Consider the following 25,622-nt stretch of genomic DNA (forward strand, 5'->3'; position numbering starts at 1 on the left):
TTTAAGTTGGTCGAATTTTTCTGAATTAAGGGCATTGTAAAATTTGGAGATTTCTTCACAACGATGCAATTCTATTAAATCAGTGTCATACTGCAATTCAATAATCTCAAGTTGTAGCTTTGTCGGTACACTATCAATATCTATTGAAAATGGATCGCGTACTATTGCTAAACAAATTTTAATCTATTGTCAATATTTTTAAAAAAAATATAAAAAAGTTATTCGTAATCAGAAGTACAATTAATGATGGCGGGCAGCATAAAAATACCCGGCGGGCCACATGCGGCCCGCGGGCCTTAGTACCTATATCAAATCAAAATAATACGCTAATGCACTAAAATATACATCTCAGTGATGCATTACCATAGCAACAAAAATATACATCACTTTAATGCATTACCATAGTATATCCTTAATAATATAGTAAAGCAGTCAACTTTTTAAAATATTTTCAAAAAACTTTAGTGAAGTAACTTAATTACAACGCATTTCACATTTTATTTGAGTTATTACGTTAAAGCAATAAATAAAGTAAAAAAATCTGAATAAAACTGCATTATTAACTACAAAATGATAATTTTTGACTTAATACACTAAAGTACTCATGGTGCCAAACATTGATAATAAATAGATCGAAGAAAGCTCTTGCTCAAGAAGTTAAAAACGACGTACTTCAAGAACATAACTGTGATAATATTATGAGACATAAAACTACACACAAGTCCACTGTTTAGACAGGGTTGGATTTTTAAAAACTAACCATTACCATCTGCAAATTGTAGTCTTAGGCCCGTTTCAGACGAGACACCGGTGTCACGCTCGATATAATATAGGAGTCCTTTATATTCGAATAAAGAGGGGTTTGTATTATGTTTATGAACGCCCAGAGCTAATGAGTCAACGCATTATAAATTACAACATAAAACTGGGTGCGGCAATAAAAACAAGTATGTCGGCGGCTGGAGAATGTAGCACCCGACGGAAAAGTGTACCGGATACGCGTTGACTCATTAGATCTGAAGCATTCATAAACATAATACAAAGGCCCCTTTATTCACAAAGGCCTCCTATATTATATCGAGCGCGACACCGGTATCCCGTCTGAAACGGGCCTTAGTTCAATGAAAACAAACAGCAGCTGGTATTACTTGGTTTTTAAATTTCAATTAAACCCTGCCTGCCTAAACCATAATAGTTTAAGTATGCTATGGGCGATCAGACAAAAATACTGCACACTTTTCATATTTATTTGATTTCGTTGAATTTAGAATAGGTACATAAATTATTACAGATGGTGTTGGTTAGTGTTTTTTTTTAATTAATCTTGCCTAAACCAAACACAATAATATGTAAAACTATGTATGGTTGAATAGTATAATTTTAGATATTTTATAGATAAACGAATATTTTTTTTGACTAATATCTAGTATGGCTTGGATTAGGCAAGATTTATTTGAATTTTAATAACTAACAATTGTTATGCTAACAAAACTTCAATGTATATATATATGTATAAATACGTTTGACTGACAAAGTATTTTTATGGACTATTTATTTCGGTTCTTAACAGCCTACCTCCACTTTTCGCTACTGGTATCTAATATGTGAAAACGTGACTTGAAATCCTGCATTTTTTTGCGTTTCCACACGTTACCATGTTATAATGATGGATTGTTTGCCGTGACAGCAAGGTGCGTTTAAAAAAATGATAGGTATCGTTTCAACAGACGCTTCAAAATTATATAAATAGATTATTTACAACGTTAAAGGAATGTCCAGGATCATGCTTTGAAAATGCAATAAAAGCTCCATTTTGACCTACGCTGAGCATGTCCCCCCTTAATTATTAAGTACTTTTTGAAGTAACATGCTTGACGCAAAATAACAGAAAAATTGGCCTAAATTCACCATATAATGTTAGTACCATATTTTTATTATTTTTTTAAGTTAAAATACAATATAGACATAGTCTTTAAGTGCATGATAATTTGGTTTTTATATCCTTAATATGATATTAATTATTGAGTTCATTAAATAAAAACAACAAAAATGATGGTTATGTCGTTTTTCCCATGTCACTTCTTTCTTTTTTTTAATTGCTAGCTAAATTTAGCTAATGAATCACCATTTTTAGTTTACACCTTTACATCCTTTGGTCGTGGATTTAATCGTGTACAACGTTCTTATAATACAAAAAAAAATATTTAAAAAAAAACTGAGGGTTACGTCCCTTTTCCTTTCTATAGCGATATAATACGGACGAAGTCACAGGACATTGCTAGTACCTACACAATAAAATGTAAACATTCCCTGCATTTGTTATTTTATAGTCCCACCGCATCGATATGCCCAAAAATTAATTATCCTGTCATGTTTAGAATTTCGAAAATGTCTTGATTAATCCGCTTTTTGGGTAACCGGATATCGGAAGTCTATTTAACTAATGTCGGTATAACCTTTTAAAAGCCTTCAGTGCCTACTTATACTGATTGAGCTGCCATCTCATGATAAAAGTACGTTAAAATTTAGATTAATAATAAATACCTCTAATATTATGAATTATACTGCGAAAACATTTAACTGACAGCGACCATTTTTAATGTTTTTGTTTTTTAAAGATTGACAGATGTGTCACATTATTTATGACTGATCCCTATCTCTATAGTGTTACAGTTTAAGTGAAGTTACCTATATTAAATAATTAATATTAGTCATAAACGAACCATTAGCTTAAAGATTAGAGCGCTCATCCGGAAAGTGAAAGATGTGAATTTTAGTCCTACTCGGTGTAACTTTTTTCATTTTTTTTTAAATTACTTTTTTTATTCAACGAATAATTCACAAGATTTAGGAATGTAACATTCTAATTATTGAGCATACATAATTTTTGAAAACACTTCTGTGGAAATATATTAAAACCAATAGAAAAAATCTTTTTGAAAAAAGTAAGACACCTCGCCAGAATCGTACCTGCATCTTTCGGGTTTCGCACCCACGCACATAGATCACTATGCTAAAGGTACCATACTTAATTGCGACAAATTATAACTAATGGCTCTTATAATACTCTCTGAAGCGTTTTCGAAATTGAGCTACTATTGGCTACCGACTTTTGTATTTTAAATTGTATTACCTTAATTAAGGCTACAACACTTGATACGTGACGTCGGTTAGTAATCAAAGTAATACCTACGTTGATTTAAAATACAAAAGCTGATAGCCAATAGTAGCTTAATTTAGAAAACGCTTCAGAGAGTATTATAAGAGCCATTAGTTAAAATTTGTCATAATTAAGTATGGTACATTTAGCATAGTGGTCTATGTGCATGGGCGTGAAACCCTAGAGTGTTGCTGTGGAGAAAAATATAACCCTCCTCAAAGAATTTAAACAAAAAAAATTACATAATATTGAAAAAAAGTCGCCTTTTTGTGCTACGTTAAAGTATTTAAGAGGTTCTGTAATAATAAACTATTTTTTTTTATTAAACGAATAATTCGCAAGATTTGAGAATGTAACATTCTGTATAATAATTAATTTTACAATGTTATATCTTTTGAATAATATGTTGAATAAAAAAAATGGTTAATTAAATTATTAACAAGTGTAAGAACGTAACAAGAAAAATTTGGAGAGATCCTGACACCAGGTAGTAATTAAGATGATTATTGATACATTGATTTAACATACACAAGAATTATAAAAACCGTCAGTTAACATTGTCGTAATTCGATAATATTATGACATACATACTCGTACTACATAGCTTTGTGGTTAGAGCACATGGGCGCGAATCCCAGTGGGCAGGGGGTTGTACCCGCTGGGTGTCATATATATATTTTTTTAACATTTAATCTTGCGATTATATTATAATTCATGTACGTTCTGTTATTATACATCAATAAAAGGGTTTTACTACTAAAATATTAATTGTAAAATACTGTCAAATAAAGGCGAAAATCGAGTTGCAAAAAACGACTCAAATGGAATAGTACAATTAAATGTGGCGAAACGCTTCACATAGCGTCGATAACCTGCGAGCTCGTGTTGCTAAAATTGCTATTTTTTGTGTTAAACATAAAGTCAGCGGTAAATATTTTTAGTTAATTAAGTAGAAAAAATGGTTATGTGTGTTGTCTTAAAATGTGGTAGCCGTACTGATAAGCAAGCAGATGGTATTACGTTTCATAGGTAAATTGATACATGTTCGTGATAATTTATTTGTGTATTATTATATATTTTAATATCAGTGACCTAGTGTTTCTTTAGAATAACTTAAATTATGGATATATTTATCTAATGGTTGCATTTTGACCGCTTAAAAATACTATATAACGTAAAGAAATAGAAGATTATATTTTAATTCTGAGCGTCTAGTGCGAGCACTAGCAAAATGGTCTATGGTCTCGAACATTTGTAGACGAATGCGTTCGCTCGCCCACAAACCAAACGCAAGGTACGCGGCTTCATTTAGCAATGCAACGGTTGGCGTCTAGATGTATCTATTATAGTCTATGAGTACAATACTTAAATCCATTAGAATAATATTTATTAAACAGGTATCTATCAAAAACAATTTCAGTATAATATAATATCCATTAGAATTTAAAATTCAAATTCCATCAAGTATGTACCTTCGGTCGATAGTATTAATATTAGTAAAATACTCTATTGGACATATCCAGCGCATGCCAGAAATACTGATGCTCGAAAAAGTCAATTAAGGAAAATAGTATAGGAGAACAACGCTCGAGTTGAGCGGTTATACAATTGGAAGAAGAAGCGAATGCGAATTTATGGAGGTAGTTATTATTTCCTGCACTTGGAATTTGAATACTTCGGTCGTAATGAAAATGCAATCATATAGCGTCGAAACACAGCATTCACGTGATGTGATTGTGTGTACATTGGAGAAGCCAAAATTGCGGTCAGGCGTCGGAAATAGCCGCGGTAAACAAAGACAGAGAACGAGCGTCGCGACGTCAACAAAGCAACGACGCCCGACGAGCGTTCGCGACGGTCAAGTGATTGCCCATCTCGAAGCGATTGACTGTGGACATAGTAAAGCGCGGCGACAATACGGAATATCTATTTAATACGCTTTCATATCCACGCGTACACAATATTTTGTATGTAATCTTTTATTTTTAATTAACTATTTTTTTTTATTCGACAAGATGTAAGAATGTAACATTCTCAGTATTGAACGTACATAAATTCTAATGGATTTAAGTTTTGTACTATTCCATTTAAGTCGTTTTTTGCGACCCGGGTTTCGCCTTTCGGTATCTTCAGGCGTTGTGTACACTCACCAAAGGCAAACACACACTGACAACTTACACGACAACTTACTGACAGCTGAATTGACGATTTACACCTCTTGAGTGTAGTATTTCTATTGTTTATAAGTACTAATGATCTATTATTAGGCTTTGACGATTTATTATAATATGCTATCGAGTGTATTATTATTAATAAGATAGGGGTTATTACTAATTAGGTTTTTTCACTTCAACTATTCATAATTTGTTAGTTGTATTTTTATTGTGACACTTGACGTGATATCAAGATAGGTAGGTAATGGAGTTTTTACCTACTTTATTGTATTGATTTATTATCTAAGCTAGAGTTAAGAGTGTTTGTTGTCAATGTGTGTTTACCTTTGATGAGTGTAATGTATTAGGGTTTGTATTAAGGTACATATTAGGAAAAAAATAACTATTTTTCTTAGAATTGACGATTTCCATCTCTTGAGTGTAATATTTTTATTGCTTATAAAGTTTAATATAAACATATATAAATTATATAATATATAGATAATAAATATTATCTATCATTAGGCTTTGACGATGTATTATAATATGCTATCGAGTGTATTGCTATTAATAAGATAGGGTTTTTACTAATTAGATATTTTACTGACACTTCAACTATTCGTGATTTGTTAGTTGTATTTTTTTATTGTGACCCTTGATTTGATAGGTAGGTCATGGAGTTTTTACCTAATTTTTTGTATTGATTTATTATCTAAGCTAGAGTTAAGAGTGTTCGTTGTCAATGTGTGTTTACCTTTAATGAGTGTACACGGCGCCTGAAGATGCCGAAAGGCGACACCCGGGTTACAAAAAACGACTCAAATGAAATTGTACAAAACTTAAATCCATTAGAATTTAAATTCAAATTCCATCAAGTACCTTCGGTCGACAGTATTAATAGAACATACATAATTTTAAAAACACTTAATGATGACTTAATGACACAAAAATGTATTATAACCAATAGAAAAAATCTTTTTTGAAAAAAGTAAGACACCCCACCCCGCAGAAATCGAACCTGCATCTCTCTCTCGAATTATTCGTTGAATAAAAAAATAGTTAATTAAGAATTATTAGCAAGTTCAAGTAAGTTACAACACAAAATATCTTGGAGTATCCGGGACGTCGGTTAGTAATCAAAGTAATACCTACTTTGGTTTAAAGTACAAAAATCGATAGCGAATGTCGCTCAATTTTGAAAATCGCTTCAGAGAGTATTATAAGAGACATTAGTTAAAATTTGTTGCAATCAAGTACGGCACCTTTAGCATTGTTGTCAATGTGCACGGGCGCGAAACCCAAGAGATCCAGGTTCCATTCCTGCGGAGTCTCTTACTATTTATTATGTATATTCTTTTATTGTTTACCCATAGCAACGATAATATTAAATAATGTTTTTTTGGTTACTTTGGTAACCTAACAATCAAACGAATATAATTTATTATTATAATTTCACCACCCGCGTTTGCCGCGTCGCTTTAGTGTGTCCCTAATATAAGGAACTTTACACTTTCGCGTGGGACGAGATTGTATTTCTTTATCTTTTACAAAATAAAAACAAGAATCGCTTAACTTACGCACATGCGTGAAATAAATTACTATTTAGATAATAAATGTCTGCAATTTATAAATCATCAACAGACCATTTAAAATAATAATTTAAATACTTATAAGTAATCTGTATTATTTTTATCAATAACAAAGTTAGCATCTATACAGATGAGCATGACCCTCACAATAGGGGCTGATAGGGCTCTAGCCTGGGGGTCCGGAGCTCAGGAGGGGCTTGGATTGGCGAGTCGACCAGATAAGTGAGATAAACACACGTCAAAAATTCTCTGTAATAGTAAAAAAAATCGCCTGTCGCGCTATTTTCCTTCAATAATGTTATGTGGCTATACGATACAATTTGTAATTGTGTATCGATACTCGACAACTTGCTTTTACCTCCATCACCCGCCACGTCTTCACACCCGTTATGCAGGGCGTATACCGTGACGTGACAAACGTTAGGCGCTCTTCAAATTTGTGCCGAAAGTGTCCCAGGAGCAACTTCCTAAGACCTTGGATGGCGAGCACTAGAGTGTGCGTGATCAACGTGACAACTCCATAATTCAAATGGTGTATTAAAATATACAAAAAAACACTAAATAATATACATTAATTTTATTGCGTACACCATTTGGACAACGCTACTGTAGAGCGATACACTGCCTTTATCCTTAGCGATAAGTAGGGGAGCCCGCCAAAGATCCTAGCCTGGGGGTCGCTTCACGATGTGGGGGACATGCAGATGAAAGTAAATATTTATTTAAAACTAACAAATATTACCTACTATGTCAACATTCTCATACGTCTTATCCCTGTTTACGTCATGTAGAGCCTACCTAGTTAATTTGTCAAGCGACGACGCTTTGCTGATCCATAGTTCTTCCTCATCCATAATGTTTCTATTTCTTGATTGATTGTTGTGTATGTTACCTAAGGTTACAGTAGGTTACAGCATCCTATACTTTTAATAATTACTCTTAAATCTCTTGGATATCACACTAATTTCTCGATGCTCAAAATAAATCACTCGATATGCACTGTACTGTAAGCATCTGTCAAACTATTATAACAGCATCATATTTTGTTTTCTTTCACGATCCTATTCAAATAAACGATTACTTCGATTTTTCAAATTTACTACTTATCTAGTTCTCTCTTTCTTACACATTTTTATACGTTTTCTCTGATGCGTTACAGATACTTCATGACCAATATTATATAACAACTAAATTATTGACAATTCCATTAATTATTACTTTTCGTGTTTTATCTTACCAGTCATTTTAAAGCATATAATAAATTATTCTAATATTCATTGTTTCACAATTTCAAAAAGAACTGAAATAATCTTTGATGAGACATTTCTACTTTATGTATATTTTGAGCAATCATTACCATTGATTAATTATTACATTCTTCTAATTTAGTATGTACCTTATAATATTATTACATATTTTAATAATAACGAAAATTTTAAATTAGGTATGTGTTGATTTTTACAGCAATGAAATAAGACTACTGACATACTCCTGGACTTCCCGTCTTCAATGGGGAGCCGGAATAAAGTTTTGTAGGCCTAAACGTGCAACTTGGTCACATAGTCAATTAACAGAATATGAAAGACTTATGACGTATCACTTGGCTATCTGGATAAAAAAAAAGAATATGTTAGATTTAGAATATTAAAACCTAGATATAAAATTTTAAAACTAATAGCTTTAAGTATTGTAATTGAAATAATGTTTTAAAATTGTAATTAATTTAGTAATAGGAATAGTTTGTAAACCTATGTAAGATTGCTTTATGAGTTTAAAAGAGATGGATGTAAGAGATGTAAGCGTGGAAGAGAGTTAGCATGTAAGTTATTTTGTAGCAACTGTACCTACTCGCTAAATTATCACGTGAGAGTTTTTAAATATTTAAAGTCAGTCGGAAGAAACACGAGTTGCGGACGGACGCAGAGTGTAATTCGCGTACTCCCGCGCCAAAAATAAAACTAATGTTAATTATTAGAATAAGAATAATATTAAAGTGTGTAAAAAGAAAACCATTGAAAATATAAAGCTACGTGCTACAACCAAAAAAAGACAAAGACTTTTTATTTAATCTATTTTTTTGTGAATCCTGAGTTCGACACATATCCTGAGCTAGCCCAGAACTCGGGATATCTCACTACGAAATTTTATGTATGGCTTTATATTAAAGGTGGCTATGATGAAAAGGGCGATAGATGAACCAAGCATGTTATACTAGAGCAAATATCACGTATATCTAAAAAAAACATACAAGCTCTCGGCTATCAAAATGGATAGAGAACATTTGCTAGTTTCAGGGGCGTAGTTCTCATGAATAAAAGCAGTGCAAAAAGTAACTATTGTGACCCTAGATTTAAAGCTGCCTTCGTACTGTTATGTCCCTCGGGGAGGAAGGCAAATGAAACAGGTAGCTTGGGTTGACATGGACCTGATGTGGTTTGATGGTGTTATTCTTCCTTCGTCTTCTTACCAAAGACTGGACTTCAGTGTATTCACAGCTGTAACTTTTAAAGACCGTCGTCTTGAAGGTAATTGTCAGGTGATTTACCTTCAAAGATATATTTAGACTAGATGGCGAGAAGATCATCGGGAAACAGTAAGCTTTCACGAAAGTAAAAACATTACAGTTTATTCAATGGAAATGCCAGTATATGTGCAGCAGACAAGATATACGCGTTACAGAGATTTAAAAATAATAGACGAAGGGCGCAAGATGCGTGTATCTTTTATACAATTTTTATCTTATCATTTTAATTAGTTTATTGACGTATTGTGTGTGATATCCGGCGTAGATCTATAGTCCTATGACTGCCTGATGCCCTTGTGTTTATCAATTTAGAGTAATTTAGTAGGTCATCATCATTATCATCAGCCTGAATCCACTTCTTTTTGTCCTGTGGGTTGCGTTGCCACGTACTTCCGCATAACTTTATCATTTCATCGATCCAGAGGACTCTAGGTCTACACTGCGAACGTTTTGTACCTCTTGGATACCACTGGATGATTAAATTTGTCCAACAATTGCCTCTTCTTCGAGCTATGTGTCTAGCCCATCTCCATTTGAGGCTTTTAATGAACTCTATTACATCGCAAACCCTTGTCTGCTTCCTTATCCACTCATTCCTCTTTTTGTCCTTTCCCGTTATACCCAGCAAGCACCTCTCCATACCACGTTGTGCTACTCTAAGTTTCTGGATCTCTCTTTTACTTAGGGTCCATGTTTCACACGCATATGTGATCACGGGAAGCACAGACTGGTCGAACACTTTGCGCTTTAGGCACAGTGGAAGGTCATTTTTGAAGACATTATTCAGGCGGCCAAAAGCACTCCAGCCTAGCTTTATTCTGCGAACAATTTCATCAAATAAACATCCATCTATAGATAGTACTATTTTTGTTCCAGATAGATGTAGTTAGGTATTGCATCATTTTACATGGCTATTGTTTATTAACCCTTATTAACTTGCAAAGTTTGGTGGGTATAACATACTCTGAAACTTGGGAGATCGTATAACATTATGATGATTTGAATTTAAAATGCATAATCAAATATGTGTGTAAGTGCCTATCGACGTTCAACATTCTCTATCGAATCTCAGGAGCTTGCATTCATTCTATTCGCGCAGTGGAAGCTTTTACTACAAGACTCGTAATAGTCCCGCACTACAGCTTTAAGCTCCATTCCAAGTTAAATCTGATTGAAAAGCTTTTGACTGTTATGACCGTCACGTTCGCGTCGTAAAAGTTTTATTTCATCACATACGTATTCATAGTCAGATTTTTACGCGATGTGGCAAGGTAACGATACCTATATTAATTATATTATATCAAAGCGCGTTAAATTTACACCTGGATTGCTGAATCAATTAAATGAACTGTTGGACTTTTATTTACTTTGCTGTATAAAAAAAACAAAATTACAAGTTTTACAGTATAACCTAATTAAATGTAGGCATTTTTCTACTATATTCGTAGTAACGTGATCTTCTGGGTCAAAACTTTACCCTCGTATCAGGCTTAATCTGGCTCAGTATTAATCAAAGCACTTCTTAGAGACATAAAGATCATCAGAAAAGTGCTGTGTATTTTTTCAAAGAACAATCACTGCATTTTATTTGTATTATAACGAATATTTTTTCAATTACTTCGCATATTGTAAACGTTTTGAATTAATCACTTGTAACGCCTACATATACAATAATATGTTTTTAATAAATAATACTGTATGTAAACATTAATTGATTTTAGTTATGTACTATTTCTTTTTAGTTTTTTGAAATTCAAATGTATTTATTTATATATTTATAGTGAACTTTACAAATTACAAATATTCAAGACGTTAATAACGTAACGAATGAGTTAAGTAGACCATATTTTAAGGATTTATAAAACAATGTCCACCTATATTCATCTTCACGTAGGTGGAATATATCAACATCTGAAGCGATTTGGTCGAACAGAGTTATTCTCCCAATTGGTAGGTTAGTTCTGCGTCTTGGGAGAACAAACAACTGATACTCCCGATTTATATGATAGTTATCAAGGACACACAGGTAAATAGTACCAAAAAAGGCAGAGTTCTCTTTTACATCGAGTATAAGTAGGAAAAAATTCGTAGCCAAATATAGAGATAGGATATAGATTATAAACAAACGCCAAATGTAAATTTAATGCACTCTGACAATAAATACAGCTGGCACTCGACCTCTTGGCCGCCCTCGACGGAGATGGGCGGACAACATTCAAAGGGATGCGGAAAGGCTGGAGATAGTCAACTGGGAAGAGAGAGCGCTGGACAGAGATTCCTGGAGAAACGTTGTGCAGTCGGCCATGGACCTGAACGGCCCCTAGCGCCAGTTTAATAATAATAATAATTATTATTCTCGCTTATATGTATCCAGTAAAAGAAGGTTAACAACTATTTTATTACCTAGTAAGTAAAGGATCAAGTATAAAAACAAACACTCCAATTAATATTAAAAAAATGTTTTAGCCAAATAAATATGTAACAGTCAATTGTTAGGTTATTAATTAAATCCCACTTTAAACCACTTTCACTATCTAAATTGGGAGATTTTTCTAATATTAATTGGTCGCATTTATTGCGGAATTTATTTATGCCGTATTTGGCATTATTATTGTTTGAACTATACTATGACATGCCGTTGGTATATGCGCCAGTTGTGAAAATGTGAATTGCGTACTAAGGATTTTCATTGGACTGAAGGAGGAGGGTATTGGATGCAGAAGGAGGACGGTTACACATGAATTCAATCCAGGCACTAACCTTTCATGTTGAGATGGCTGGAGCACTGGAGTTAGTTCCGTGTTCACGCACTTACACAACTAGTACGATCACTGTCACGGTTACATTGTATTTGTAACGGATGGGTGAGTAATAAGTTTATGATTGTTTATACTTACGGTGATTGACGCAGTGTTGGTTGAACCGTAACTCGTAATTAAAGTATTGCTTTGATGACACTATGGAGGTTAAACTAATGCAAGTCTTGACGCTCGCATGGTCTACAGGTAACTAACGTCTTGCAAACACGGTTTCACAGCCACTCGTTAATTATTGATTAAAATGCCTGGATGACAACATAGTGTAGTAGGTAGGATGGAAATATGGGATGGGATTTATGCCATGATAATTTGCGCCAACAATATGTTTCAATGCCTGCAAGTGAGGCTCCGTCAACCCCACCACTCACGATTGACACGTATAAGTTCGAAAGGGTTGACAAGTTCATATATCTGGGATCACGCATTACCCCTCAAAACGATATCAGCCAAGAAGCTCGCAGAAGGATTACTCTAGCAAACAAATCTTACTACGGTTTACAGAGACACTTCAGATCAATACTCCTCTCAAAGAAAACTAAGATAAAGTTGTACAAAACCTTCATCAGACCCATTTTAACCTATGGGTCGGAATGCTCGGTTTTATCAAAAAAAGATGAAAAGAAGCTGGATATCTTTGAAAGAAAGATATTAAGAAGAGTCTTATGTGTGGAGCTGTATGTGAGGAGGATGGCACGTGGCGAGGAAGGTACAACCATGAAATATATGCATTGTATGAAGATCTCCCTGTAGTCCCACACGTGAAAGTGGGGCGACTTTGTGTCTTAAGGATGGAAGACACCCAACCACCAAAGAGGCTTCTCTTCAACAGACCAGAAGAGAAAAGGAGCGTCGGGAGACCTAGACTGCGGTGGCTGGACTGTATAGAAAGAGACACAGCAATCCCTGAGACTGAGGTGATGGAGGGAGCTTGCAGACAGAGGGAAGTGGAGACGTTTCCTGGAGGCGGCCAAGACCCACATTGGGTTGTAGTGCCGATGATGATGATATGTTTCAAATAATTATTATATTCGTGCTATAGCTAATACATTTTAAAATCTCTTACCTCCTTTATGGTTGACATTAAACGTCCTCAAACGATACGAGTCGGCATCCGGTTCTTCACCATCCCCAGCCAGCAAAAGCGACTGCGCCCCAGGGACATCCAAGAATGCTGTGGAGCGCCTGTGAGTGGTTGACGCGGCTTGGGGCTGAGCTGATTGACCTTGGGGACGCCTTCTTGCGGAAGCCTGCCGGCGAACAGAGGGAGGCGTCTCTGCTTCCGATAGACGGGGTTCACTACTGTATCTGGAGATAAATAAAAATAAAATGTTTGTGGTTACAAAAGATAGTAATCTTTTTACTTTCTAATTCTAGGGTTTGTAATACTATTGAATCTAAAATATGCATAGATGGTTGGCGGAGAGCCTCAAAAGGGACGCAAAGAGGCTGAATGTGATTGACAGGAGAGAGACAGCATAGGTTAGAGACGCGTACGAGGCTATTCTAACGTATCCAAAAAGATCTAAATGTGATAAATATATCACATTTGTCACTGTATTCAGGCAGTTAATTATTACAATAAGTTAACCGTCTGGACTGTCAAAAAGTGCTATCTTTTAACAGATCCTCTCTTGGTTGTGTTAACTTTCAGAGCGAGATAGAGTACGTCAATTACATATTGAGATTTGAGATGGAAGATGCGGCTGTTTTAAAAAATAATTATGTCACGGCCGTCACCTTGATTTATAGATCCTCGCGAACTGTCAAATATCGTGTGACTAGTAGTAACGTAATATTTATTTTACGAAATGACTAATAAAATTGTAGGTTATGTTATGTTTGACGTTTCAATTAAAATTTCGAGTATTTCAAGGTTAGGGTGAAAAAAATATAAAAACGCCGGCACGAACGTAATATGCAGGAAAATATTCTATGTAAATATATAATTGCATAGGACGTTCTATAGAATTTATGCGTCACAAATAATATTATCGCACTAACCTCATTAGGCGGCGGGGAATGCCGCACCGCGAGCCTTTAAATTTAATCAATTTACAATGCTTGAGACCACTGTAGGTAGATAATGCCTCATCTGATCAGAGCGATTCTGTTGTCAATTTGTGTGTAAAGAACCAAACTAATTAATAAATTAACAAACAATTTCATTTATATCCACAAAAATTAATGACTTCACCAAATAAGAAACAAAAACTTGGTGAAGCTAGTTGTCGTAATTATTCTGGCAGACAGTTTCAAAATTGGTGGACGGAAATGTATGGCGTAATTGAAAAAAAGGTGATAAAGTTATATGTCTGCTATGTTCTGTAAGTGGTATCTCGAACAGTTGAAAAATAATATTTAATAAATTTTGGCACGCGTCTGTAAAAAGATTCGCCAACCCCGATATAGGAAATATGAGACTATCCTAGTAAAAATTGCGTTGTTATACACGACATTTAAAACAAAAATACAATAATACTCTTTTGGAAATTTATAGATAGATTCCCGATTGGAAAACTGCGAGGAAAAGTGGACACCGTTGAGAAAGCGAGCTGTCGAAGCGTCAGTGTAAAAACACTTTTCCTCAATTCGTTTATAATGCATTAACGTATTTGTTTTTATTTGAAAAGTTTGTTTACGCGCGGAAAACAATTTCTTAAATCTATCGTCAGTCAGTATTCTTCTTTCATGTCTGAAGATAGTGCTCAGTTCCAACTCGACGTGTTAAGTAGTCCCACGAGGGCGTCACTTGGAGTCCATAAACTCGTCGGGAAATGACGTTCATGACACATCGCGTAACGTTCGATGTAATGTATGTCGGTCTTTTTGCTTGAAAGCTTTCATCGCAAAATTATTAGTAATTTAGAAAGCTTATTTGCTTACAAATTAAATAAACACTCTGAGCTTTGAATGTTATAACTTTACTATGAGAGTAAAACATTTAAAAATTGATTTATAGTTTCTTATACCGTAGTAGATTTTTGGGTTTCTACCGTGTGTCCTTCTTCCTTCTTTACTCGACGTTTCGGGCTCGTTGCAGAGGCCATTATCAAGAGATGATATAATATATAATATCCCCTTACTGCATGATTTTTTTTTTTAATTTTTTTTTTCTTGGTGTCAAAATGCCTTGTGAATGAAAGAAAAATAATAAAAAAAAATATTTTTCGAAAATTTCATTAAATTTTGTATGTTACTGCGTGGTGTCGCAGATTTACGGCATTTGGAAATCTTACATTTTAGTATGACAAAATATAAAACCAAATGAAAACAATAAAAAAACTAATGTACACACCTTATTTGATGTGTAGATATTTTTATTTAACCAATTTCAATCTTCTGTATATTTTTTTTTATTTATTTACAAATGCGGATTTTTGCGTACATACGAATTCGTCAACTGTCAAAGCAGAAATGCAGAAACTATAATGCAGAAATGCTTTATTTCTTGAAATGTCCAAACAAAATCGGTAAAGTAGGATGTTTATGGTAAAACAGTTTTCTTGGCATCGAAAAAGGATATTATTTGATAATTTACACAGATGGAATTGGCTATATAGAAATAGTTTGAAATGTTGCAAATTTGCGACACTATGCAGTAAAGGGATATGATGATAGTGGCCTCTGCAACGAGCTCGAAACGTCGAGTAAAGAAGGAAAGACACACGGTAGAAACCCAAAAATCTACTACGATAAAAAAAACAACCGTGAAAGCCTCAAACATTATAGTTTCTTATACCTCTATAATGTTTCGTGTCCGGAAACTTGTACGTATGCAGTTCGCCGTAAAATGTTGTATCGGAAATATAATATGGCCATATAATAAAAACCATCCAACCTCTTTGGGTCGTATAGTAAAAGGAAAAAAAATCATGTCTAAATAAAACACGGTTATTGTCAGTTAACACTTTACAGGAAGCCAGCAGCAAACAAATTTTGTCGATATACTGGATTATTTATTAGGTTATGTTAGGTTAGGTTTTTATTCTTGAATTCATGAATTTTGTGAAAATCAGCTATGAAAATTGAATTAATGATCATATTGAATCTAATAAAATTGGAGACCGTATAGTACAGTCATCTCTTTCCGATAAGAAAGCTCACGGTGAACTGTTTTACGCACAATTTACATGTGACCATAATATATAGTCGTACCTATGTAATATGTAAATACAATGGGCATATGTGTGATGTAGCCGATTTATTTGTGTTTTGTGTTTAAAACATACCTAACAGGAGTAAAATAAATCAGCGCTTGAAATGGAAAATTTTACGAACCGGAGCGCTCGATAATTTTACGAAAATATCAACTATATTATACTATACTACATTAATAATTGTAAATGTGATTTATAAAAATAAGTGTGTTATTTTTATTTAATTATATGAAATATCTAGCTCAAACGGTCAAATTAATATTTCCACGAGACGGAGTGATAATTTTGTCGATTGTATGAACCGGAACGGCGCTCCGGTGCGTTCCGGTCCATTTAGAGCCCTGAAATATATACGTAGTATAAACAAAAAATAAGTAAATATAGAATGTAATTTCCTCGTTTCTTACCAAGTAAAATTGTATTAGTACCAATTATTAACATACCGACGAAAGACAGTAATAAAAATATTTTTTATTGTGTTGTATAAACTATTTAAACAAGTTAAATTTTTTTAAACGATCAACTGACGTAGTGTTATATGACGCAATATTCAAGTAGTATTTATTGTCCAAATGCTAGGAACACTGTATCCGCAGTGTATATATTTATTCAAATAAACGATTGATACAACTACAATGAAATTATTAATACTATCGACCGAAGGTACTTGATAGAATTTGAATTTAAATTCTAATGGTTTCAAGCTCTGTACTATTCCATTTAAGTCGTTTTTTGCGACCCGGGTTTCGCATTTCGGCATCTTCAGGCGTCGTGTACACTCACCAAAGGTAACACACACTGACAACGAACTCTCTTTACTCTAGCTTATATAATAAATCAATACAATAAAGTAGGCAAAAACTCCATTACCTACCTATCAAGTCAAATGTTACAAAAAATACAATAAACAAATTATGAATAGTTGAAGTGTCAGTAAAAAACCAAATTAGTAAAAACCCTATCTTATTAATAACAATACACTATATGCTATCGGGGTGAGCCTGAAGATGCCGAAAGGCGAAACCCGGGTCGCAAAAAACGACTTAAATGGAATAGTACAGAGCTTGAATCTGTTGCACGGGATGGTGTGATGAGGGGTAGGTGATGAATAAAATCAGAAGGTTTTGATGCGTATAAAAGTAATTCCCCCAAATTTATTATCCCTTAACACAAATTACAAATTCAATTTACAGCTTGAATAATACAAAGTTTATAAATTAGATTACGACGATAGTGTTTGTGATAAAAGTTATTTTAACGTTGAAGCGAGAAGCGTGTTATTAAGACGAGCGAATTTAAGGTACTGAGTTCTTGTTGGATTGCCACGTCTGTTTTTATATTGAAAGTAGACAAAGAAAATGCTATCCACAGCGTGGGTAAATTTATTGTTTTTGTTCCCACACTGCGGATTGATTCCTGGGATTTTGTCTGCGAAATTTGATTAAGGTACAAACGTTATCAATCCAACAATGGATTTCTCACGACACAAAGACAGGAATGCACTGTTTACTGGTTCATTCCTGTGGTGTGACAAATGACATCCGACACGTGAGTGTTTCTTCGGCCGGTAGAAGACGATCATATATCAGTTCGCACGGCCGTGTTTTGCTGATTATTAAAACATTAAATAAAATATTAAAATATTGTGATTATTAAAATGTTGTAATCTTTAGGTTTTCTTAACTGACTTAACTGCTATTTACACATTTCACTGGTCTGCGGACTCCTTTCACCCTCAAATCCATTAGAATTTACAATGAAATTATTAAAGTTTATATTAGGTGTTTTATTTATCACCATCATGCAGAGTTGATGCACTGCTGAATGATACCTAATAGAATGCTATTGTATGTAGAATGTATAGCCGTTTTGACTTTTATACTATATTTAAGTTCATTATACCTACATGTGTTTAAAAAATATAACTCACTGACATAGGCCCGTTTCAGACGGGACACCGGTGTCTGCTTTGCCCTTCAGTTCGTCACCAAAATATTTATATTCATCGACTGGCAGCAGCAAATGCGAACGACAATAATTATTAACGGCGTCCTTATAGAACTGCTTAATTCATCGATAAAAACTAAGGCCCGTTTCAGATGGGATACCGATGTCGCGCTCGATATAATAAGGAGGCCGTTGTATTCGAATAAAAGGGCCTTTGTATTATGTTTATAAACGCCCCGAGCTAATGAGTCAAAGCGTGTCCGGTACACTTTTCCGTCGGCCACTAAATTCTCAAGCCGCCGATACACATGTTTTTATGACCGCAGGCAGTTTTATGTTCTAATTTATATCACGAAATTATGCGTGGACTTTTTAGCTCTGGGGCATTTATAAACATAATACAAAAGCCCCTTTATTCGAATACAAAGGCCTCCTACATTATATCGAGCGCGACATCGGTATCCCATCTGAAACGGGCCTTAGTTTTTATCGATGAATTAAGCAGTTCTATAAGGACGCCGTTAATAATTATTGTCGTTCGCATTTGCTGCTGCCAGTCGATGAATATAAATATTTTGGTGACGAACTGAAGGGCAAAGCAGATTCCTGTATGAATTGCTGGTTCATATAGCCAGTTATTGTTTCAACAGAATACGATAGAGGTCAATAATTATTATCAAAAATTTATTTTTAGCCCATTCATGATCTGTGTTCACACTTACAGTATAATAATTATGTTTTATAACTTTGCAATTTTTTTTCTCTTTTTACTACACTGATTCGCCTCTTTGCCTAATTACCTCGCATAAAATTTGATCAAATGATGTTCATTTGTATTAACAAATAAATAAGAAAATAAATAGATAATATTTATGTAAAAAAATATTTTTAGAATATATCACATCATTTTCATCATATAGCCGGGAGTGCAAAGTTATGAAGAAGCAAGTTTACCAGAGTAATAATATGGCTATTCTCTTGCGAATCGTTAAACATGTTTGTTACAAATTAATCTAAAATATAAAATGAATTAAATCGAATTGTTATCCTTTGTATTCTTTTTTCTGCTTCGCTTTCATATATATACATATTATAACATACGAGGGTGGGTCAATAATTCCTTAGAAAAAAGCATTAAAATAGTTTTTATTTTGTATTTTTTTTTATTTCTCAACATAATCTCCTTGGAGCTCAATACACTTGGTTAGACGTTTCTCAATATTTTTTAAACCGTCAGAAAAATAAGTTTTCGGAAGGTCCTCAAAATAAGCATTTGTCCGATCGATGACTTCTTCATTTGAAAAAAAACGTTGTCCACTTAGCCATTTTTTTAAGTTTGGGAAAAGGAAAAAGTCACTGGGGGCTAAATCTGGCAAATACGGTGGGTGGTCGACCAATTCGAACTTCAATTCTTCAATTTTAGCCATTGATCGTAAACATGTGTGAACACGGGCATTGTCCTGATGAAAGAGGATTTTTTTCCTGTTTAAATGAGGCCGTTTTTCTTCAATTTTGTTTTTTAGCTGGTCCAATAAAGATGCATAATAATCCCCTGTTATTTTTTTTCCTTTTTCCAAATAGTCAACGAAAATAATTTCACGTGCATCCCAAAATACAGTAGCCATAACCTTACCAGCTGATTTTACGGTTTTCGCCTTCTTTGGACATGGTTTGCCTTCGCAATCCACTGCTTTGACTGTTCTTTCGTCTCGGGAGTATAGTGGTGTATCCATGTTTCATCTTAAGTCACAAAGCGACGAAAAAAATCATCCGGATTGCGTTGCATGAGCGACAACAGGGCTTTAGAGGCCACCACCCTATTGCGTTTATTGTCGACTGTGAGCAAACGCGGCACCCATCTTGCAGAAACTTTTTTCATGCCCAATTTGTCATGTAAAATAGAAATGACGCTACCTTTTGAGATCCCTGTAACCTCAATTATCTCACTCAACTTTAATCTTCGGTCACTTAACACCATATCGTGGATTTTATTGATCATTTCTGGTGTAGTCACCTCTACAGGACGTCCTGAGCGTGGTTCATCCTTTGTTGATGTACGACTACGTTTAAATTCATTTAACCAGTTATAAATAGTTGCAAGTGAAGGAGCAGATATGCCGTGAACTAAATCCAACTCATTTTTTATTTCCTTTGCTGTTAACCCTTTTATATTAAAATGTTTAATAACAGCTCTAAACTCAATTTTCTCCATTTTCCATTTTTCCATTTTCCACAAGCAAATTTTTTTTTTAAATGTACGAGAAACACACAACAACCCGACCAATCTGATTGAAACATCGCAGCATACTGAATCGGTAGTGCCGCTGCATGAAAACAAACCGCTTACAGTACTAGTCGCGCCACCTGTCGGCTTTTCTAAGGACTTATTGACCCACCCTCGTATATATGCGCTATCTGTATAAAAGAATTCTAGTAAAACCAAGGAGTAATAAATGTGTTTATTATTCAGCGTATAATTTTCGTAAGACTTCTTTACTTAAAGTTGTATGGATACTATTATCTTTGGCTTTATCCGACTGACTATATCTTGGGCATTCTTATACACTGTAGCTTGAACGTTATATGGTATTTTTATTTGGCAAGTAAAATTTTCCGACTAACGCAAAGTGTAAATGAGAATTTTGCTATTGTAGATACTATTATACACAAACAAATATTACCAGGTGACAGTACCAACTTTCAATATTATCATACGTATTATCCTTATTTCCATCCCTCTTATACGTTTACGTGTATGTTCATGTGTGTATTTAAAAAAAAATACAAAACATTGTTGATAAAAGAATTAAAGAGGTTTTACCCAACTCTACTGCCAGTGTTCCATTGGCGAGCCAAAAGTCCGAGGACAATAAATCGTCTGATTTTTCTATGCTCTGCTACTGATCAACGAACGAATAAAAAAGTCGAGCTGTCAAAAGTGTCGATTCTCGTAATGTTTTCCTATAATCCTATAATTTTGTGTTATTTATATTTAGACTTTCATAAAATAATATAGCAGTGAAAACAACACAAGTTTTACATTTTCTTTTATGAATTTCATAAATACAAATTAAAAAATAATTGGTAAATCTTTCATTTTCTAATGTGTAAATTAACAAATTAATCAATGAAAATGTTTAAAACAATAACAGATTTATTTTCGGTCCGAATGATTGCGTATTAATGTCAAATTCACATAATGATCTCGGAGGGTAAAATATCAAACATGTTTGAAATCGAACGAGCCTGGTCTGCGGATTAAAAAGTCCGCATATCTGGGGTGCTCCACGCGAAAAAAAAGTGCGAAGACTGTAAATCGTCTGACTTGCGTGCCAATGGAGCGCCGGCGTATGCCAGTTGTATAACTGACATATTATTGTCTATGCTCATTTGTAGAGCATAGACAATAGCGAGACGGAAACTTCAGAACACAATGTTGTCAAACGGAGCTTCAAAATGAAGATGTTACGACACTCTCGGCCTCACCTTAAAATATCAACTGTAAAAGTATCATTATAAACTTGTACGTGTAAATTTATAGATTAATATACTTTCGTGTTATTCAGCCGTATAATTTTACCAGTGTAATAATAATTGTGCTAATTAGAGACCCATATAATATCACATCGCACATTCAAACACATCAGAATCTGAATATAATATATTAACGGAAGGGGGGTGAGCTGTCAACCCCTAACACCCCCAATATAATTTAGGAAGTTCACAATATGATAATTAAATTGAAAATTAGCTGGTTCTATTCAAATAAGTTAAACAAAAATACACACTTATCTAATAATATATTATAGCAAATACAATTTTAAAAAGAAAAAAGACAACACATCACTGAAAATGTTTGTCTTTGGGAAGCACATTGACTAGTCTTGCATCACTTGATAAAGGTGCCTGACAAGTTTGATACGAGGAAATAGTTCTGACTCAGAAGAGATCATGGCTGCGACCACGTAGGTAATTTAAAGGTATATACAAATTCAAATTCTTTAGAATGTCTGGATTGGAAACCATCCTTTGTAATAGTAGGCAATGTTGTCAAAACGAGATTCAAGAGAGTGAAAAGTGAGCATGCCTTATAGAGAGGCAAAATAATGGAATGGAATGGATAAAGGAAAATAATGGTTTGACGAATTATCAAAAGGAAAATATTTCTGACATTTATTATTGTCTTTGATCTGATGTTTCAGACTCGATTATTTATCAGTGAGTTTTTGCATCAGCCTTTCGGAGTCTTTATGGAGTCTCCTGTCTTTTCCGAGTACGCCATTGCTGAACTCGTTTATTAGTCAAACTCTAAAAACACAAAATTAGCTAATTAGAGGTGGGAAAACTGGTCGATTTTGAATACTAAGTATATTTACTACCAGTATAAAAAACACTTAGTATCAAAACTTGTTCCAAAATATTTACTAGTATTTGGAATACTTACTACGAGTATATAGAGCGGTTGGCGTGCGTATGCGACATAAGTCTCATACTAAACTGGAACTAAAACTTAACTCCATATTAGTATTTGAAATATCGGTTTCAATAGAATCGTAAAAAATACACTGAGCTTGGCTTTTCGAAATGTCCCATTTATTATAAATTTTTAAACACATTTTAAATTTATGAGTTGTTTTATGTTATGTTATAATATACTTGTTAACATAAAATGAATAACAATGATTTTTTCGAGGGAATAATATGCTGCTACAGAAAATTTAAGACCTATTTGTTCATACATAATATGATGATGTCATTCGCATGCATTTGTATTCACCTCGCTCGCGCGCATTTAATGTCAATAGTATTGAAAGTCTACCAACTAGCTTTTCACAAGTTTTTTGGAACAAGTTTATTGAGCCACACGTACTGAGTATGGGTAGTTTCATCCGATACTTAAGTACACAAACTGGTGACAGTATTTCCCACTCACCTCTATTTATAGCTAATGGTTCTTTCTCGTCCATAATGTTTCTATCTTTTATTTATTGTGTATATTGCCTAAGGTTACATTAGGTTACAGCACCCTATCTATGTTATAATTACCCCTAAATCTCTTGGATAACACACTAATTTTTCGATAATTTAATCACTTGATTTGCTATTACCGCTAACTGTTCAAATATCATTTGATTTGTTTCATGTCCCGATAAAAATAAACCATCTCTCCGAATTTTCAAATTTAGAACTTGCGTTTATGTGTGTATGTTTAATACGTATTCTCCTTGTCTCGTTCTTTTTTACACGTTCACACAATGTTTTCTCTCATTCGTTACCGATAATACAATACAAATATTTATATAGGTAATACGTACATGTTGATATCGAGGGTATACTGACAGAAACATTGATATACTACTAGTTCCCATACAAGTGTCATTTTAAAAATGTACCACAACAGAAAAAAGAAGATATTACGAATATCGTCTTATAATATTTCCTTGTAGGTATAATGCGTTAAGACCGTTAACATGGATTCCCGAATTTCACCCGTATTGCCCTGGCTGTAAAACTAAATTTGCGTTCTTGGAATAATGACCCTAAGGGTGTCTGCAACCCAAAGCTTGCAAGCTACCAAAAATTCATGTCTGAGCGTCATGTCGTCATGCGCTGACTATTAGTTAGAGTAAGATGCAAGCTAGATCGGGCTTACTCATAATTATTTCCAGGTCGTTTTCGAGACAAATATTAAGTGAGCTTATATCGAGTTAAGTCCGCTGATATTAAAACAGTAAGTTTTAACACTGGCCGACTCGCTGAAAATCGGGCGTCATTTTAAGAAGCATATGATTCATCCAGTAGTATATCAATGGGCAGAAAGCATTAAATCATTAAAAGAAGTTCTGAGATCATCGCAAAAGGACTTTTTTTTCAAAGTGTTCTTCCACGTATTTTTTTATGATTTAACAATATTTTTTCTACATTAAAAAGAATTACTTTTTTGGCATACAAAACATTAGATTCGATGTTGATAAGTTGTACCTATGTATATTTATAAAAAAATGTAATTTTAATGTGACTGCTGACTTAATGCATTCAGTCAACGTAATAAAATTTAATAAATAATGACAATTCAACTATTATATTTTTATGTTAGTGATTAGATTGGTACATATATAAAAAAAAAATATTATTTATTAATGAAAATAATATTATTATTATGGTGAACACCTGTATTTCAAATTAGAATAATATACAAAAATAATACTAAAATCACAAGGAAAAGTGTGTCTAAACCGTTTTTTTTTGCTAAATTATTCGGTGCAAACTATAGTACCATTTCACTGAAGGGTATGCAGATTGGATAGTATGCCACATATTACGACTAATCTGGTTTAAGTTTTTATTTTTTTTAACGTTGATATTATTGACCACTAGTGATGAATTATTTTAAAAAAAGTTTTATCATATAACTTCAGAATCTTAAGAAGACGAAACATTACTAAATTTGTACCACCCAAGGCCTGAACAAAAACGAAGATATGTGCGAGTGAGATAGCATTCAACACGCTTATAATCTCCGTAATATGTGTTAGAGTATCTTAGATAGAAATTCTACTGCTGAATTAATTATTTTTCGTATACGTCGCCGGTAAATTTTGGTTTGGATTATTACAGTCATTTAAAAACTGTGAGCGCATCGTATTATTATTTTTATTAAATATAAAGTTATTGGTAATTATTTGTTAGTTAATTTGGTAGAGCATATTATTATGGTTAACTAGGTTTTGTTTAAATTTGGTAGCCGTACTGAGAAGTAACATGGTAGTATAACGTTTCATAGTTAAGTTAATAATAATAAAATTGAGGTTCTACTGTGCGTTATACGCAAGAAACGCGGGTTTATATAGTCGAACAATACCCACTTTCTTTATATTATTACTTTGAGGTACCAACATATTGTATACTATACATTGCACTACATCACTATGTTTGATCCTAAGAGGATCATAAAGGACTCCACAGAGTTGAGGCTGTATTAATAGATTTTTGTTTATACGAGAAATACGTTAGTCACTTGGTTAACCTATTACGTCCAACATTTATGACCATTCGAACCTGGGACTTATGACACCAGTGGTGAAGGGTGGAGGTAGGCTGTTACGATCGGACATAAATATTACACTAAACTTTGTTAGTCATACGTTTTTTATTGAACTAAGTATACAATTTACAGATTTTATTGGATAGTTTTTAAAAATCAATTAAACCCTGCTTAAACCAAACCATGAGAGTTTTGGTATATTTTGGACGATACGACGAAATTTTGCAC

General features: G+C 33.8%; 1 protein-coding gene across 1 annotated transcript in view; it reads right to left on the bottom strand.

The window, feature by feature from the left end:
• The window catches only part of Rgk3 (Rad, Gem/Kir family member 3), a 339,001-nt gene that overhangs the window by 297,849 nt on the left and 15,530 nt on the right, over window positions 1-25,622 (bottom strand). The window contains exon 2 of the mRNA XM_085959861.1: window positions 13,309-13,550. Coding sequence (XP_085815987.1) covers window positions 13,309-13,550 — 242 coding nt within the window. The remainder of the gene's footprint in view (window positions 1-13,308; window positions 13,551-25,622) is intronic.

The sequence above is a fragment of the Rhyacophila brunnea genome, unplaced genomic scaffold (genome assembly GCF_057557595.1).
Source record: "Rhyacophila brunnea isolate RB1 unplaced genomic scaffold, BYU_Rbru_1.0 scaffold_9, whole genome shotgun sequence".
NCBI lineage: Eukaryota > Metazoa > Arthropoda > Insecta > Trichoptera > Rhyacophilidae > Rhyacophila > Rhyacophila brunnea.